Source organism: Onychostruthus taczanowskii, unplaced genomic scaffold, assembly GCF_017590055.1.
Source record: "Onychostruthus taczanowskii isolate IOZ18803 unplaced genomic scaffold, ASM1759005v1 scaffold44, whole genome shotgun sequence".
In the NCBI taxonomy this organism is placed as follows: Eukaryota; Metazoa; Chordata; class Aves; order Passeriformes; family Passeridae; genus Onychostruthus; species Onychostruthus taczanowskii.
Genome location: NW_024501903.1, coordinates 1,410,458 through 1,426,677, shown reverse-complemented (window position 1 = coordinate 1,426,677; position 16,220 = coordinate 1,410,458). Strand labels below are relative to the sequence as shown.

The following is a 16,220-nucleotide window of genomic DNA, read 5'->3' as shown; positions in this document are numbered from 1 at the left end:
ATTTTCAGAACTGTGAAAAAGACTTGGAAAAAAAAGAAGAAAAATGACAAGACATATATTTTCATTCATGAACAAAATATTACCTGGAGCAAGTCTGAGTTTATATATTTGTGGGTTTTTTCTTAATTCTCTAAGATTTAAAATCTAAAAAAAAAAAAGTCTGTATACTGTAGAAAGAATGCAGGAATATCAGCAGAAATACACCTTGCACCACCGTGCAACAGACACCAAAGCAGCTTGGCTGCAGCAATCTGGGGTCAGCAGCAGACTTGGAAGTCTCTGGCAGGAGAGCAGCACTACAAACTCCCTCCAAGAACAATCAAATTTGTAATGAGATTCACACAAACATGAAAAGGTTTGCTGTGCAAGAAAGGCTAAGTGCTTGTAGAAGAAAAATACACCCATTTTACCTAGAAGTAATGTAAAATCTCTGTGACAACAAAATCAGTTCATCAGTTCTGTTGGTCATTTTAGCTTCCTGTAGCAGATGACCCATTTGATTTCAGAGCAAGCCAGATCTGCAAAGTGTCTTCCTCAAAGACATACAAGTAATTTTTCAGTTATCCCGGGATTTCCTCAATTTCATTTAAAATACCCATTTGAAGGGATCACAATAGCATGCTTTCCAGTCAGGAAGCAGGTCTTTGCTTGAACAAACAAATGGTGTTGACGAGACAGGATGAAGAAAGAGATGTCATTTGTTCTGTCCCAAGACTGAAAGTGTCCAGACTAATTTTAATGCTCAGAGCTCTAAAGGACTTCTTTGACCTAATACTGTATCTGTTTCCCAGATGCTCATTATTGTTCAAATGAAAATCCTTATCCAACTGGAATTAGCAATTACTAAAAATCCAGCCTACAGAGCATTGGCATCATGAGCTTACTGCAAATAATGAGCTCATTAAAGCATTGTATAAATCAAGAGCTTCTAGGGTCATGTCTTAGGAGTATTAAGTTGATACCTTGAAATCCTACTAGTTGGAATACATACAGAATTCATTCCAAATTCATACAAAACATACAGATGTTCAGCTCACCCCTAACACCATGTCTTTTCCTATTTCTGCTTGTCTGCTTTCTTGTCCAAATGTCTAAATCTTGCCTTCTCAAATATAAAAGTTAAGCCTCAAACTAACATCCTGAACCTCGCCCAGCTTAATCAGGCCACACTTGTCCCCTTCTCCAGTTGCTCTGTTTAGAGAGAATTGCAGTATTACCTGGACTTGGCTAAGGGAAAATACCTTCCTGTTCACAAAGCCAGACAGAGATTCTTGAAGAGACACACACTCTGCACATACCATTTCAGGGTCACACCAAGGACACTGCATTCAGAAAACACATCCAAAGCAATCAAGGAACAATGTAAAACCAAATATAAGAAACTAAAGCCCCAGGACACAGCTGGAAAATAGACACACTGCCGGACACTAATCTCAAATTTGAAATAAAGTCTGGAATTTCCTTCAGGAAAGTGCTGCAATGTGCAGGGCAGGCTGAGTCACCAGCTGGTGGAGAAGCAAAGAACTGAAGAGGAATCTTGTAAGGCTGAGGAAGGGGCACAAAGGGTGCAATCTCACCACTGAGACTGACAGAGAGAACAACTTCTGCCTCCCAAACTCCAGACACACTGAAGTAGGTACTCTGCCAGAGGATGATGGACCTGACTGTAAAGGAGATAATGATCGTGGAGATGCTGACTGCAGTGATCATTTAGAAACATCAGTTTTTCAGTCACTGGTCACAGTGCACATGCAGCATATTTCTTCAAGGAAAATAATTTTTTAGAAACAGAAAAAAATATCATGGTTAGACTCTTCATTTTTTTGAGCTAGCACAAAAACTCTGCAAATTTATAATTGCATTTTCAGGTACAAAGAAGGGTCTGTGCCTGAAATCTTAAATCTAAACAGTACCCAGCAAAATCACTGAGCCTCTACGCAGAGCCTGCCTATATAGGCATATTCATATCAATTAATGGTAAATGATTGACACTAAAGCAGTGTTGCTCTGGGGTTTTTTTAATTGCAATGTTCTCTAGAATTTCTCTCTTCCTGACATATTCTTTTGCTCTTTGTAGTACTTCCACAAAGACAGAAAAACCAAGCACCTTTAATTCATGCAGCAGCTCAACTTCTCTGCTAATGGATGGAAGAATGAGTGTAATTAATGAGGCAGGTACAAAGAGCCTCCCAGCTAGAAGGCAATCAAAGGTAGGTAGCTTTGCCCTGATAACCACTTGCAAATGGGTTCTCTTCTAGCATTATAATGTCATGTTTAGACACACATATTGAATTAAAAGAACTCTTTGCATTTTACAACCTTTCATGAGCCACAAACCTTTCCATGATCCTCTTGAAGTAGTCAGAGAAACAGCCAAGTGTGTGATCACTTGCACATGTTGCAAGACAAAACAACCATACACTGCTGAGATGTTGGGACTGGAGACAATTCCCAGACTTCCTTTGAACATTTTTGCATCGATAATTAAATCTTTGTTCTTTAAAGGAAAAAAAACCTCTTTCCTGCTTATCTGTGAAAGACACCAGCAAATATAGAAAGTGCATTACATAAATAGCAGTTTCACACACACAAGGCACAGCAAACCCCAGACTGAAGACTTTTTGTCTTTCAATTATGACAAAAGTTTTTAATCTGTGAGTAAAAGCTCATTAAAAGTAACTTAAAAGTCAGCAGTGTTCCTTTACAATCATTTATTTTACATTAATCTTCCTATTTCTAGCTACAAATATATATTCTGCAAATTCATATCATGCAATTCGTAAACCTGTCTGCCTCAATTTGCACATAAGAAAAAATAAATTGTACAAATGTCACTGCTCTGTTACCATTTGGAGTGGCAGATGTCCAACTGCCAGCTGTACAAGTACTGAATATGAAGCACTAATTATAGAGTAATAAAATGCTTTGTTAAACCATATTTAAGAATTTTATTGTTGCTTAATAACTACATATATATTAGTAGATAAACACACGTGGTCCATTAGCACAGCATCTGCCAGGTTTTAAGCATATCCATAACATGATGGATAAATAAGAACTGATGACTGGAGAAATCAACTTTCCAAGAGCCTTTGACTTCATCTTTCAATGAAGGCTGGTGGGAAAACTGAAAATTAAGCTGTCATGAGATCAAAGGAGAATTGCATCATGGATGAAAGATAAAAAGCAAGGAAGAATTAAAAATAATATAGAAATCATCAGTGGTGTCAAAATGCATCAAAACTGTGTGACAAGACTATCTTTAGGCTTAAGCCAAGAATACACATTTACAGCCTAGGAAAGAAAATAAGTCAATGTAACAGTATTTGCTACTGATTCAGTAGCAAAAACCAAATAGAAAGAAATAAAAAAAAGTGACAGCAGAGACCATCTGGCTTATGATTTTGCTTCTGCTATATTATTTTTTGGAGAAAGGAACCCCTCTTTCAACTTCTTTTTGTCCGCAGCACAAAAAGCAAGCTAGAAGCGTTCATCCTAAAATGCACCGCACAACTGAGTACTGTTCTGCACACTCCACTTCACTTTACACTCACCATCAATTAGTTTAATGTTTCCTTTACCTTTTTGCTTGCAGTATCTCCTCAGTTCAGGGGGCTCCCTCAAGAAGCCAAATAAATTTCCAGAGGAAAGTTGTGATGTGGTTTCCTCCAATGAGGTCATTAAATTTACACACTCAAATCCCTTTCAAGTCTTAAAGTCTACAGGTCTGTGACACTGTCTTCTGTTAAAGCACTCTTTAGAACTCATCTGTGTCATGTCATCTTTAAATCGCTCCATCTCAGCCAGGCAATTGGGCTGATCACACCCAATTAAACTTGATGATGTTTCCTTCATCTGCCACTTTATCACTGAAAGAACAGGAAGAGTTCTTGAAGGCAGACAGTTGGCTTTATTTTAGTTTGCTTACTTTCACTTAGAGAGTACCTAGCCCAACAGTCTTTGGCTGCTTTCCAAAGCCTCTGGCAAAAAAGGCAAAATGCAACAAGACACCCACCAGGACAAGGTGACAACACATATGTGGCAGTACAAATTCAACATTAATGACATTATCCTAGGTTTAAGTAAATTTTGCAAGTTTTTACGTTTTAAAGTAATGAACCCCATAGTAAATAGAGATCTGTGCATCTCTGGTAGCTGTATTCTCTGAGCAATGCCTAAAAGGGAATACCAATATTTTTGCGTCACTGTTCACAACGTCAAGAATGCTTGGACAGCACTCTATGCCATCCAATATGTGAGATAAAGAGATATCTCACACTGAAGAACACAAGTCACCATAATCTTACCTCAATCTCTTGTCTGAGGCAAAAATCAGAAGCTTGAAGGAAGCAGAACAAAAATAGCTAGAAACATGGGCAGATTCTCATGACATGGGTGCGTTTTTTTCCTAAATAAGAGTCCCATAAGGAAATCCCAGTTACAAGAAGTCACTTACCAGATTTCTAATGAAAACAAAAACTAATGGATTCAACTCCGGTAATGATAATAATAATAATAAAAAAAAAAAAAAATTCTTATACGAAGATATGAGAACATGCTTAGACAAGACCAGAAGCCAAGAAAGAAACAAATTTCACCAATTCCTTGAGAAGCCTGAAGCAATGTTCTAGATGCTTGCTGCTGTAAATGCCAGCATAAGGATATACTATCTCTAAACCTGTCATGTTGTAGATGATGTATATTACTCACGGACAATGATAGCTCAAAGCAACATAACTGGAAACATGACTCAAGTTTGATCCAAACTGGAACACAGCATTCTGTTGATAACAGCAACAAATTCGCACCCATGATTCTCCTGACTGAGGAATTATAAGCCCTCGTGTACCACACAGGGCTCCTTTGAATCTAAAATATTTGTTTGAATTTGTACTATTCTATATGCTTTCAGCAAAGGGAGTATGTGAAGATTACTTATATTCTCTCATCATATACTACAAGAGAAACTCTTCTTACAGGGATGACTGAAGGCAAGAAGGGTAAGGCTCCTGTGATAGACATTCACGTCAAAACAGACCCCCAAAACTCAATGCTACGTGGGCTACACTGGCCTGAAACATAAACCCTGCTAAAATAAGGAGTAAGCTGTAGCATTTGAGTGATAAGTGCTACAGCCCAGAACTTATATTTGCCCTTTTTCTATTTGCTTATGTGGGAGGATGGTGGGTTTATGCTTTACTATTTTTTATTAATCAAGTGTACAAAAGTTTGGATAATTAAGCTTTCAAGAACTGGGAACTGGAAAGGTTTAGATTTAAAGAAGGAAAAAAATCCCCATGTCTACCACTTGCCCTCCAGCACACAGGAGTGAATCAATGAGAATCCCTGAAAAAGGAATTACTACACCGTACAATAGGTTCAATCAGTGGGGGATATAAGACTCATTTTAAGGCTTAACGGAGTTAAACTTGCAAAACAATTCTTTTTAACCGGTTTTCCATTTAAATTGGTTTAATATTCTACAGACGGATGTAGAGCAGTTAGTCATCCACCTCCACAGGGGAGAAAAACTGACTAGGTGCAGACTCAGAAAGGCAAGAAAAAACATTTTTCATTATTAAAAATATGAACTTTTGAATAAATGCCACTGTGTTTGGGATTCATCAAGGGAATTCAAGTATTAAGTGCTACACCACCACCTTACCTCACTTCCACATCTCTCACTACATACAATTGATAAGCTGCTATCATTTACACTAGTTCTTTAAGGAGTAAAGAGCAAGGAACTGCATGTGGGCTTTTGGAACACAATGTAGCAATTTTGTACTAAAAGTAGCATGTCAAAACCAAATTGCTAAATGGCACAAAAATGTAATTTGCACAAGCTTTCTGTTTGGTTCTTTAGCCTGCAACCTATTTGGTTTGGACCTGCTAGTATTCTTCAATCTTTGGACCTCCAAGGTTTCTTAAAAATTATTAGTAACATTAGTAACATTTCATGCAAAAAATTTTACATACAATCAGCTGTACCTGAGTGTTACCAAGTCAGAAATGGATTTTCACTCTTCTGTAAGGTAAAACTTCAAATAATATCCCTAGAACACTTACTGCCTCAGACCCTGAAAGCACTGTTAGAGAAACACTGCTGAAGAAAATCTAACCCATCTTGGCATCTGGACTGAAATTAGCTGGTGTTAACCCTACACCACAGCAGGCTTACTTACTGTTTTGCATTTTGAACTTAGACCATTTAAATGCTTTACATTACAACACAGCCCTTATATCCAGGTTTTTTTCAGTGCAACTGACAGACCAACAAACTGTGGTGCCAAACACCAAAACCGTAAGGAGGGACCAGACCTTGTATAGCTACTCCCCTTTTCTTCAGAACACAAGCCTTTCTGCCTCCCATTACTCTCATCCTCATCTTCCTTCTCCTGAATAATCCAAAAGTAGACAAAAAGTATCACTTAACAAGGCCAACAGTGCAGGGATTACTTTAAAAATTTACATGCTAGTCAAATTCATTTTTACATTAGTGAAGAAACAGAACTTCCTCTTCCCTATGAGAATTATCTTGCAAATTATGCTTGACAAAAACGAAAACACATATATACATACTGTGCAAAAGTCTATTCAGTTTAGATTTCTAAGTTTGTCCCTTTTTAAGAGTATTTAATTTTGTTTCCTTTTCAGTCAGCCTGCCTCTTCTCAGCCATAAATCTACACGCTAACTTCCTTTTTCCTCTGAGCTTCTAAGCTGCTTATGCTGCCGTTGTTCATTTCAGATCCTATTCTTCCAATTCCTACACTCTGAACCCTCTTTCACAATTATTCACTTTGGATCCTCACCCATGTCAGCGTTTGCAACCAGGAGTCACAGCTTGGCATGGAAACCCAGAACCTTCCATTTTCTGCATGCCAAGCTCTTCCAAACCATGGCTGAAGCATCCCAGCTATGTGAAAGGCCTCTGCAGATTGCCCACTTCAAGCACTTCAGGGTAGGTGAGCCTGGTCACTTCAGCACCCAGGGCCCTAACACTTCAAAGGCAGTTACCTACCTTATGCGTGTGAAAGTTTTTTGTAGTACAGGGCGTATGCCAGGCAGCGGCACATAATTATAACTACTACACCCTTCAAAGTCGCTGCCCAGGACACAAAAATATTTAGTTTTTCAACAAAATCTCAGGTGACATAGGGCTTGATATTTTATCACCTGCAAGACACTCCTTTCTCAAGCACCTGATGGATGACCCTGTAGCTGAAGCCCCTTCTTTCCTTCCTTAAAACATGCCAAATCCTGACTGTTTCTCAATAACAGAGTTTCGAGGTCAAACCAATGGCCTGCTCTCTTGCCAGTGCTCTGAGCTGTCCTAAAAGACACGGATATGAAACAGACAGACCCGACCCTTCAAGCCTCACTGAACTCCCACCACCTGCAGCAGAGCCACCTGATTGATGATGGTCCTCAGGAGGCACCAAAGACCAGCTGGACGAGGGTGTCATCCCTGGATGAAACGTATCTTGCACATGAAGATACCTTTTCTCTCCCTGAGTAGTTTCACCTGGTTTGACAGTCCAGGCTGGGCAGACGGTTCCACCTCAAGGGGAGCAGAGCAGCAGACCCGTGTGGCTTCACGGCGTGACACGCCAAGCACGACTCCAGCGAGAGCCCCTCTCTTCACCCCTGCCTGTGTGCCATAGAGCCAGCCCAGCTCCCAGGATAACCCCCAGGACACACCTCACGGGCCACCCCATCCCAGCCACCGCCGCAGGCCCCCGTCACCCCCACCCTGCCATCCCTATGGACACAGGCCGAAAGGACACGCTCGGGATGGGGGCCCGAACACACGCTGGGGAGAGAGGGGCTACACCATCCCGTGCTTCCGACACGGATTTGTGAGGAAAGCGGTAAAAAACACCCATTTCCACCCACCGGGGCTGGCTGAGGGGCAGCGGCACCGTCACCCCGCAGGAAAGAGGGGCCAAGGAGGAGGAGGGATTCCCCCGCCGCGGGGAGAGAGCACGAAGAGCTGCGGAGAAGGGAGAAGGAGGCGGCGGCGGGACGCGGCCCCCGGGGCCGGGGCAGGACCCGGGGCCGGAGCGGCCACTCACAGAACTCGGCGATGTAGTAGGAGACGGCGTAGTTCTCCTCGCACCACTCCAGGGTGGAGGTCGGCGGACCCCAGTAACCCTCCCGGTCGGCGGCCGGAGCCATCGCGGCGCCCGCTCCAGGCTAGAGCGGAGCCAGGGCACGGGGCAGCGGAGAGAGAAGGGCGCCGGGCCCGAGCGCGGCGGCGGCGGCGGAGCAGCGGGCGGGGCCGGCGCTGGGCCCGCCCGGCGGGGCGGAGCCGCGGTCGCCATGGGGACGGGCTGCGGCCTGTCGGACGGAGCGAACGGGGGCGGAGAAACACATTGTGGTGAGAAACGTGGATGCGGGGAGTCTCTGGGGAAACACCGGTGCGCGGCGTGTTTGGCTCTCGGGGAACCCGCGCTATGCCCTTGTGGGGATGAGGCGGGACGTGCAACATCACGGCGCTCTCCTCAGCCGCTTTTCAAGCCGGTCTGAGGGCAGTGAGGAGGTTTTCTCCCTCGGCTTTCCACCCTGTTTTTCCTTATAGACTTCGTGGAGGGTTTGTGAGGTGAGCGGGGCAGCGTGCTGCCTTCATGTTGTTGAAATACAGCTTCACAGCGTCGTCAAATGGTCTGGCTTGAAGGGGACCTCAAGGACCATCCAGTTCCAATCCCCTGCCATGGACAGGGACACCTTCCACTAGACCAGGCTGCTCAAAGCCCCATCCAACCTGGCCTTGAACACTTCCAGGGATAGGGCATCCACAGCTCCTCTGGGGAACCTGTGCCAGAGAAGTGTCTCACCACCTTCGCATTGAAGAATTTTTCCTCCTAAAAGCAATGAAGAGGCAAGTGTTCCTCATACTCGTGGGCTGGGAGAAGGAAGGAGGTTTTTTTATAGCACTGCCTACTAAATGGGGGTTTTCCTTTCCTCTGATGCTTTATTTAGTTTCCTCAGTGCTTACTACACGTACTATACTTACACCCATAATATGCAAACTGCTTCTCAAGCAGAGTTGGTATCCAGAGGCAAGTACAATCTAAAAATGGAAAGACTTGAGACAAAGGGGAAAAGAATAAAGTGTACCAGTAAAGGCCTGATAATGCTGTGTGTGTGTTTTGTGTTTCAGAAGGTGATGCAAAGACTAGAGTAGAAGCTTTGGGCAGACCTTGGGGGCTGTACACAGTGCTTACACCCTGCTGGCCAGCAGAATTTATTACACCTGCATGCAAACACACAGACTTCTTTTTCCGCATCTTATTTCTTCTCACCTTTCTTCCTGTAAGCTAAGAAATGCCAGTCTAGACACAGACCTTTCCTACTGTAAATACATGGCAAAATGTATACATCTGTCTTGAAGACCATCTTGCCTTCTGAAGTTCAGTTTGTATATAATTGCTTCCAGCATCAGGTAGAGATGCATTTAACATATATCACTACTTTTCATCATGCTATAAAGCACTAAAATAAAATTTATTTTAGTGATGGCAATACACCTAAATTGTCAAAACACCATCAAAATCCCTGTGGATTTTTATATGCAGACCTGTCTTCCTATATTTTTCAGACCTGCATTACTTCCACAGATTTAGACTTTCAAGACTGGGGTCTGGATGAGTACCAGCCTGATCAAGATGCATAAAACTGACTGTAAACAATGAGGAGGATTCTGGCCTGCTTGATGCACTTTAGCTTTTCAGACTTTTGAAGGTTCAGTTTATGTAACAAGGAAGTTTGTAGGGCTCTGATTTTTGTTCTCATGATAAATCATTTTAAGATTAGAAGTTCTTGATAGAAAAATAACTAAAAATTTTGAAATTGCAGTGGTTCAGAAACTATGGAGAGACCTATTAAATATTTTAAATATTAACTTATAGTTAAATATTAAAAAGTAAATATTTACTCACCAGGAGCAATAACGGCAAAAACATGGAAAAATGTAGGCAATTTTTATAATATTGAATTACAGTTGGCTTTAAATAAATAATTTAAAATTTTGGTGTTTGTTTCTTTTCTCATCATGTGCATGCTGGCCATGAGAAGATTTGCCACCACATTAGAAAAAGAAGTCAGACATGAAACTAGCTTTAAAACTGGGCAAGATAAATTAATGAAGGGTTTTATGTGGTAGATACCAATAATGGAGGTTGTCATCCATTCTGATTTCCTCAGAAATACAAGAAAAAAAATCATAGCTAGGCTCTGATTTCAATCACTAGGGAATTTTATTTATTTGGCACTTTTGTGGAGTATTCTCCATCACAAAATGCATTTACTTCTGACTTGTCCTGTGGCTTGGCTCTCTGCTTTTGAACTCTGATAAACCTTTCAGTCACTGCACTCAGAAGGATAGTATTGAAGAGGCAGGCCCAAACTATTATAATAGATTATTTTTTTCCCCCTGAAAATATTTTGTAGAGGTAAACTTGACTTCCACAAAACCAACTTTGCCTGCTTCAGCTGTTACAAGAATACATATTAAAATCAGTACTTTTCCTCTGTAACCTTGAGCTATGCCATGTTCTGTCCATTACTGCACTGGATATAATGTGACAGCCTAAAGTTCTTTGCATTTAAATGTGGTCTGTCTGATTAAAGGATCAAACCTACCCCGTCCAGGCATTGGATTTTCTTTGTCTGATCTGTACAACCTATGGAGGGAATGTCTTGTTTCTGAAATGGCAACAACTAAACAGAGCTACTGAAATGCTTATTTTCAGTATTACTAAAAATGTGTTTGTCATGCCGATGGAGTAGTTTCATGTGGCCTCAGGTTACCTGTGGCAAAGGATCCTCTTTCCGTACAGTTTAATGTTGCCCTGAAACCTTATGGCTTAACTGATCCATGGGTGGTTGAATCACGTCAGTTTACACCACTAGAGGGATACGTCCTGTCACTTTGGTGTGTGGATGCAGTAGTATTTTGCTTGGCAATGGGAAAGGACTGCTGCTCAAGAGTGGCACGTGTTCAGCTCCTTGTAATCAGGAAAATTCAGGGAATGACACCTGAGGAACACTTTTATCTCTCTCTGCTCTGTGCAAACACTTTATCATGGCTTGTGCTGCTGGTTGTTTTATTTCTGCATGAGACCTAATAAGCAGATTGTTTAGAACTCATGATGGAGACATATGTTGGGGAAGATTGTACTTATTCCCTCTCATCAGTGTGTGTGTGCAAAGGGGAAGATAAAATTGATGTAAAATCTTGAAGATGTTTTCACGGCTTGGTTCTCATGATGTTAAAATAAAGATATCAGTCACAAAAATAAAACTAAATTTTGTCCAACATATTGCCTTCTCAAATTTTACAGAGAATTATCCCAGAATGATTTGGGCTGGAAGGGATCTTAAGTATCCTCTACTTCCAACCCCCCACCCCCACCATATGCAGGGACGCCTTCTAAAAGACCAAGTTGCTCAAAGCCTCAAACAATTCCAGGGATGGACATCCACAGTTTAATTGGACAACCTGTTTCAGTGCCTTACCGCCCACACATAAAAGAATTTCTTCCTGGTATCTAATTTGAGTCTGCCTTCTGCCAGTTCAAAACCATTTCACCTTGTCCTAAGACTTCATGCCTTTGTCAAAAGTCCCTTTCCTGCTCTCTTGGAGCCCCTCTAGGTACTGGAAGGAGCAATAAAGTCTCCCTGGAGCCTTCACCAAGCTGAACAATCCCAACTCTCTCACCCTGTGTCCACAGAAGAGGTGCTCCAGCCCTCTAAGCATCTTTGTCCCTCTTCTAAGGCCTTTTTTAAATTGGGTTGTAGCATTTACACCACCGTAGGTGTGGAATCCTGAGTCGTGACTCTCAACTCTAAAATCTTACTTTCCACGATAAGGTTGGTTTCTAAATACTGCATTATTGGCAGCTTTCTTAATTGCCTAGTCTATACTAGTTACAGGAAAAGGGCATCAACAACTCTAGATTCTGCAAGCCCAATCCTGTGTAACATGGAATTTATCCCATTGATTTATATGCAAATATCATGAGTAAGGTCCTAAAAATAGGATTATAAGAGGTTGAATCAGACTCTTAATAATGTGCCCTGAAGTTTGAGGGCTCTTTATGAGCACTGGTGCCGAGATGATGATAATTACAGCTGGAACAATATCATGGTAAGTTATTGGCACCTGAATGAGTGAAAAAGAGAAGTTGTTTCCTGACATGAAGAAGGATCTGATCTAAGAAACTCTAATGGACTTTAACAGATCTGATTGCCTGTGCACTGCTGGGTAAAGCAGAAATGCCTGTGCTGGAGTTAAATGCAGTCAGGCATTTGTAAATTATCATCAAGGGGACTCACGTCCTGGAGTCACATAAATATTCATAATTTCCCTGGTGTAATACGGCTGTTCTTAGTCATATTCTCAAGGCTATTGTTGCATTTTGGCAACTGATTGCAGTGGTGAATGACAGGATCATGAATTGCAGCTCTGTGGATGCTGTGAGCACCCAGAACTGATGGGCTCAGATATTAATACTACCATCTGAAGAGTGTTATAAAGGATTGATGGAAACAGGGGCTCTGGAGTGCAGATATTTAGGGAAGGAGGTGCGACTTGCCAGTGACAGAATATTCCCTCATGAAGAGGATGGTTCAGTCCTAGAACTGATCTCAAAGCAGATTTTAGGGAGGTATTTTCTCCTCTCCACCCTTTTTCAGCAAAAGTCTTTCTGCTCAGGTCTGTCAAGATGTACTGCAAACCCAAAAGCCGAGGCAGGTGATACCATGCACAGCAGACCCTATTTTACCAAAATGAGGATGTTTGCTTTCTTGTTGCAGTGGATTAAGCTGAAGCTTTTCTGCACCTGCTGGTTACTGCTCTGCAAGCACACAGCCTGCGTAGGTGTCTCCAAACACCTGCAGCTTTCAACCCATTGTACTATTATGAAGTAAAATTCATGTCACTTTGCACTAATTTTCAGGGTTGAAATTGGTAAGGGAGTAGAGAAACCTGCTGTTAATCCATTCCCAAGGGAGAAGCAGTTGACACAGGGAGAATTGTGAAAGGAGAGCTCTTCTCTACTTATCAGAGCTTAATTCACTCTTATATGTGAATCAGAGCCCTTACTAGCTGTAAAATGTCTGTGGTAAATGTACACTGGTTTAAACAGAAACAACAAATGAAAATCTGTCAAGGGAAGGAGACTTTTCAAAAGCACAAATGGCATGTGCCTCAATCTCATTGACTCTCAAAGGAGTCTGGGAATTGGTTTGCCTTTGTGCTTTGGAATTCTTCTAGTGCTTTAAAATAGCAAAAGCAAATTCCACAACAGTTCATTGTTTACACTTGTAAACAGCTTTCTCTGTAGGAAAAAGCAGAGCAAGCTGCCTTTTTCTGCCTGCTAATTTACATACACAGATCTCAAAATGAAGAGACTCACACCAAGTCTGTAACAATATTTAAGTGTGTTTATTTCAGTTTGAATTCTGCTTTACAGGCTCAGTTCACTTTCATAAATGCTGGCATCTTGTGTCATTGGAGATTCTTTCAGAGCAACAGCTGAAAGCCAGGCAGGATGCCCTGGGATCACTGGAACATCTCTACATCTAGTGTCATATCCCGTACGGTGCTCAGGTGCTTTGTCTCCAAGGGCACTAAATGTCTATGATTTTATGAACTGATTTAAGCTTAGATGTCTGGCTTTTTTGGCTGGATGAGGTTAGGTAAGGTCACGAATCCCAGGGCTTTACTCTCTTCTGAAAAAGGACTGCTTTGGTCTGAGATCAATGAAGCTCCTGTTAGGTTTTCTGTACTCACAGCATCTATGTAAGGTGCATACCTAATTGGCTCTTGGACTTGCTTTTACCTCAGCTGGCTGGAATTGAGGCATTTAAGAGAAGAAATCTCACTTAGAATCACAGAATCATGGAATCATTAAGGTTGGGAAAAAGTCTCTAAGATCGCTGAGTCCAACTGTTCATCTACACCACCATGTTCACCACTAAGCTGTGTCCTGCAATGCCACATCCACAGGTTTTTTGAACACTTCCAGAGATGGTGATTCCACCACTTCCCTGGGCAGCCTGTTGCTTTTGGATATTATACCATTCATTTTAGCTGCCCGTCCTTAGGACAAATTATAAATTCCCTATTTGAAATCTGGGAGGAGAGATATCCTGGAGCACGAGAGCCATGGAACACAGGCTCTCTGCAGTGCTTGAACAGGCAGCCCTGAGTCAATTTGGGATGCAAAATGACAATAGCACTGTTTGGATGGTGAGAACAGGAGCAGCATTCCTCTCTTTTTGTTCCTATCCTAGCTCCCTTGCCATGAATGGAGACAAGGAGTGTGGAGGAGAACACATCACTAGTTCCCTCCTGCAATCAGCTCCTTTTGGGGAAGAGAAGGGGGGGCACCAGCAGCTTGCAGTTAAGGTAGGAATCTATACATAGTATTGTGATATTGCTGTGGCACAGGGGTAAGAGAGTTGTTTTCCAACAAATGTGTTTTCAGCCTTACAGGAAATGTTTTGGAATGTTCATGTTTCGTGTGACTTGACAGTGTTCAAAGCCATTGGGTGGATTAGGCAGGAATTTCCTGGTGATAGTGGCTACCTTGTGCAGGTGGCCATCAGCAGCAAGCTTTGGGGTGTCGACATCAGTTTGCTAACCTGTCCTGCCAAGGCTTTTCAAGCTGAGGCCTTCTGCCATCTACATTCATACTGCTAAAGTTTCTGATATCACTGATTTCAAGTGTGAATTCCTGGTGTGTATCTGTTCTTCCCAGTGAAATTGAGTGTACGATCACAGAATTGTAGAATGGTTGTTGTTGGAAGGACCTTAAAGTTACCATCTCATTCTAACATCCCTGCCATGGGAGGCAGGGTCACCTTCCACTAGACCAGGTTTCTCAAAGCCCCCTCCATACTGGCCTTGAACACTTCCAGGGATGGGGCACCCACAGCTTGGCTGGGGAACCCGTTCCAGTGCCTTGCCATCCTCACATTAAACAATTTTTTCCTACTATGCACTTAAGCCTACCCTCTTCCAGTTTAAAACCATCCCCCATTGTCCTATCACTGCATGCCCCTGTAAAAAGTCCCTGCCCAGCTGTCTTGTGACCAATTGGAGATTGGTCAAGGACAGCTCAGTGGCCACCTACTGCAGGAATGGAAGCCCCAATGATATGAGGGTTACTTAAGGCAAATTTTGAAGGAAAAACATTGTCAAGAAGCAAGAAACTGGCTGGAAGACAGGCTGATCTGTGAGGGAGAAGCGCTGAAACTTTTTTGTCTGAAAACAGCAGTAGGAACCAATTTGGAATAATTAGCTGTTGCCAGTGTTTCTGCTTTTCTTATAACTTTCAGTTTAAGGAAGAAAGCACCCATAAACCATTCATCACCTGTATTTTGTGTAATGAATTAGTTAGTGTCTGAACATGGAAGGTGATTTATCATACTCTATAAACCCTGTCTACCCAATTGTGTACTGCTTGTCACTTGGTCTCATGGACAGCAAAAGCAATTTCCTTATATTGCTATGCTCAAAAAAATCTCTAGAACAAAAGGAGAAAACCTCTAGGAACAAGTGAAGTCTCAGTGGTAAGCATATGCACATATATTAAAATGTCAGATGTTAAAAGAAAATTAAAATTTGAAATATCTTCAGTTGTACTGCACCAGCAGTGGGGAAGGCAGCTGCTATTCTTTCCCTTGATCTCTAGAAAAATGGCATATTTACCCCAAGCATATGCAAATTTTTCTATTTAGCCTGGAAATGAAGTGCATTCTGCTCATGTAACATTATATTTCTTTCATTTACTGCAGGAAGGAGGAGGAAAGGAAAGATCAAGTTATTATTTACTTGACAAAATCCTTTGTTACTTTTCTGGATATCAGTTAATTACCAGTGAGCTAATCAACTAACACCTCAGCCAAACTCTTTTCTTTAACAAGTCGTTAATTAAAGAGGCTGCTCAGAAAATTCAAATTGACTTTATTAGCATAGCTTGGATATTTCAGACCTATGAACTAAAGGGGGATAAAAGGAGACACAAAGAAATACAATAATACATTTCCACTTCCCACTTTCTTCCGGGGTGACTTGTGTTCCTCCATTTCCACAGTAAATTGTTGATGAGCTGCCTCAGTAGGACAGCTCATCACTAGACAGAGAAAGAAGGACATTTTCTGGAACTTTTCCACCAAGGACCCTACTTTATTGTGATATTGGCTATCA

General features: G+C 41.8%; 1 protein-coding gene across 2 annotated transcripts in view; it reads right to left on the bottom strand.

The window, feature by feature from the left end:
- ACER3 (alkaline ceramidase 3) overlaps window positions 1-8,270 on the bottom strand; it is a 56,177-nt gene extending 47,907 nt beyond the window's left edge. The window contains exon 1 of one of the 2 annotated variants that reach the window (XM_041414080.1): window positions 8,077-8,270. In XM_041414080.1, coding sequence (XP_041270014.1) covers window positions 8,077-8,179 — 103 coding nt within the window. In that variant the 5' untranslated portion in view covers window positions 8,180-8,270. Of the gene's footprint in view, window positions 1-7,897; window positions 8,039-8,076 lie in introns of those variants that run through there. The other variant, XM_041414081.1, reaches the window with a different exon arrangement.
- Between the last annotated feature and the right edge of the window lie 7,950 nt (window positions 8,271-16,220).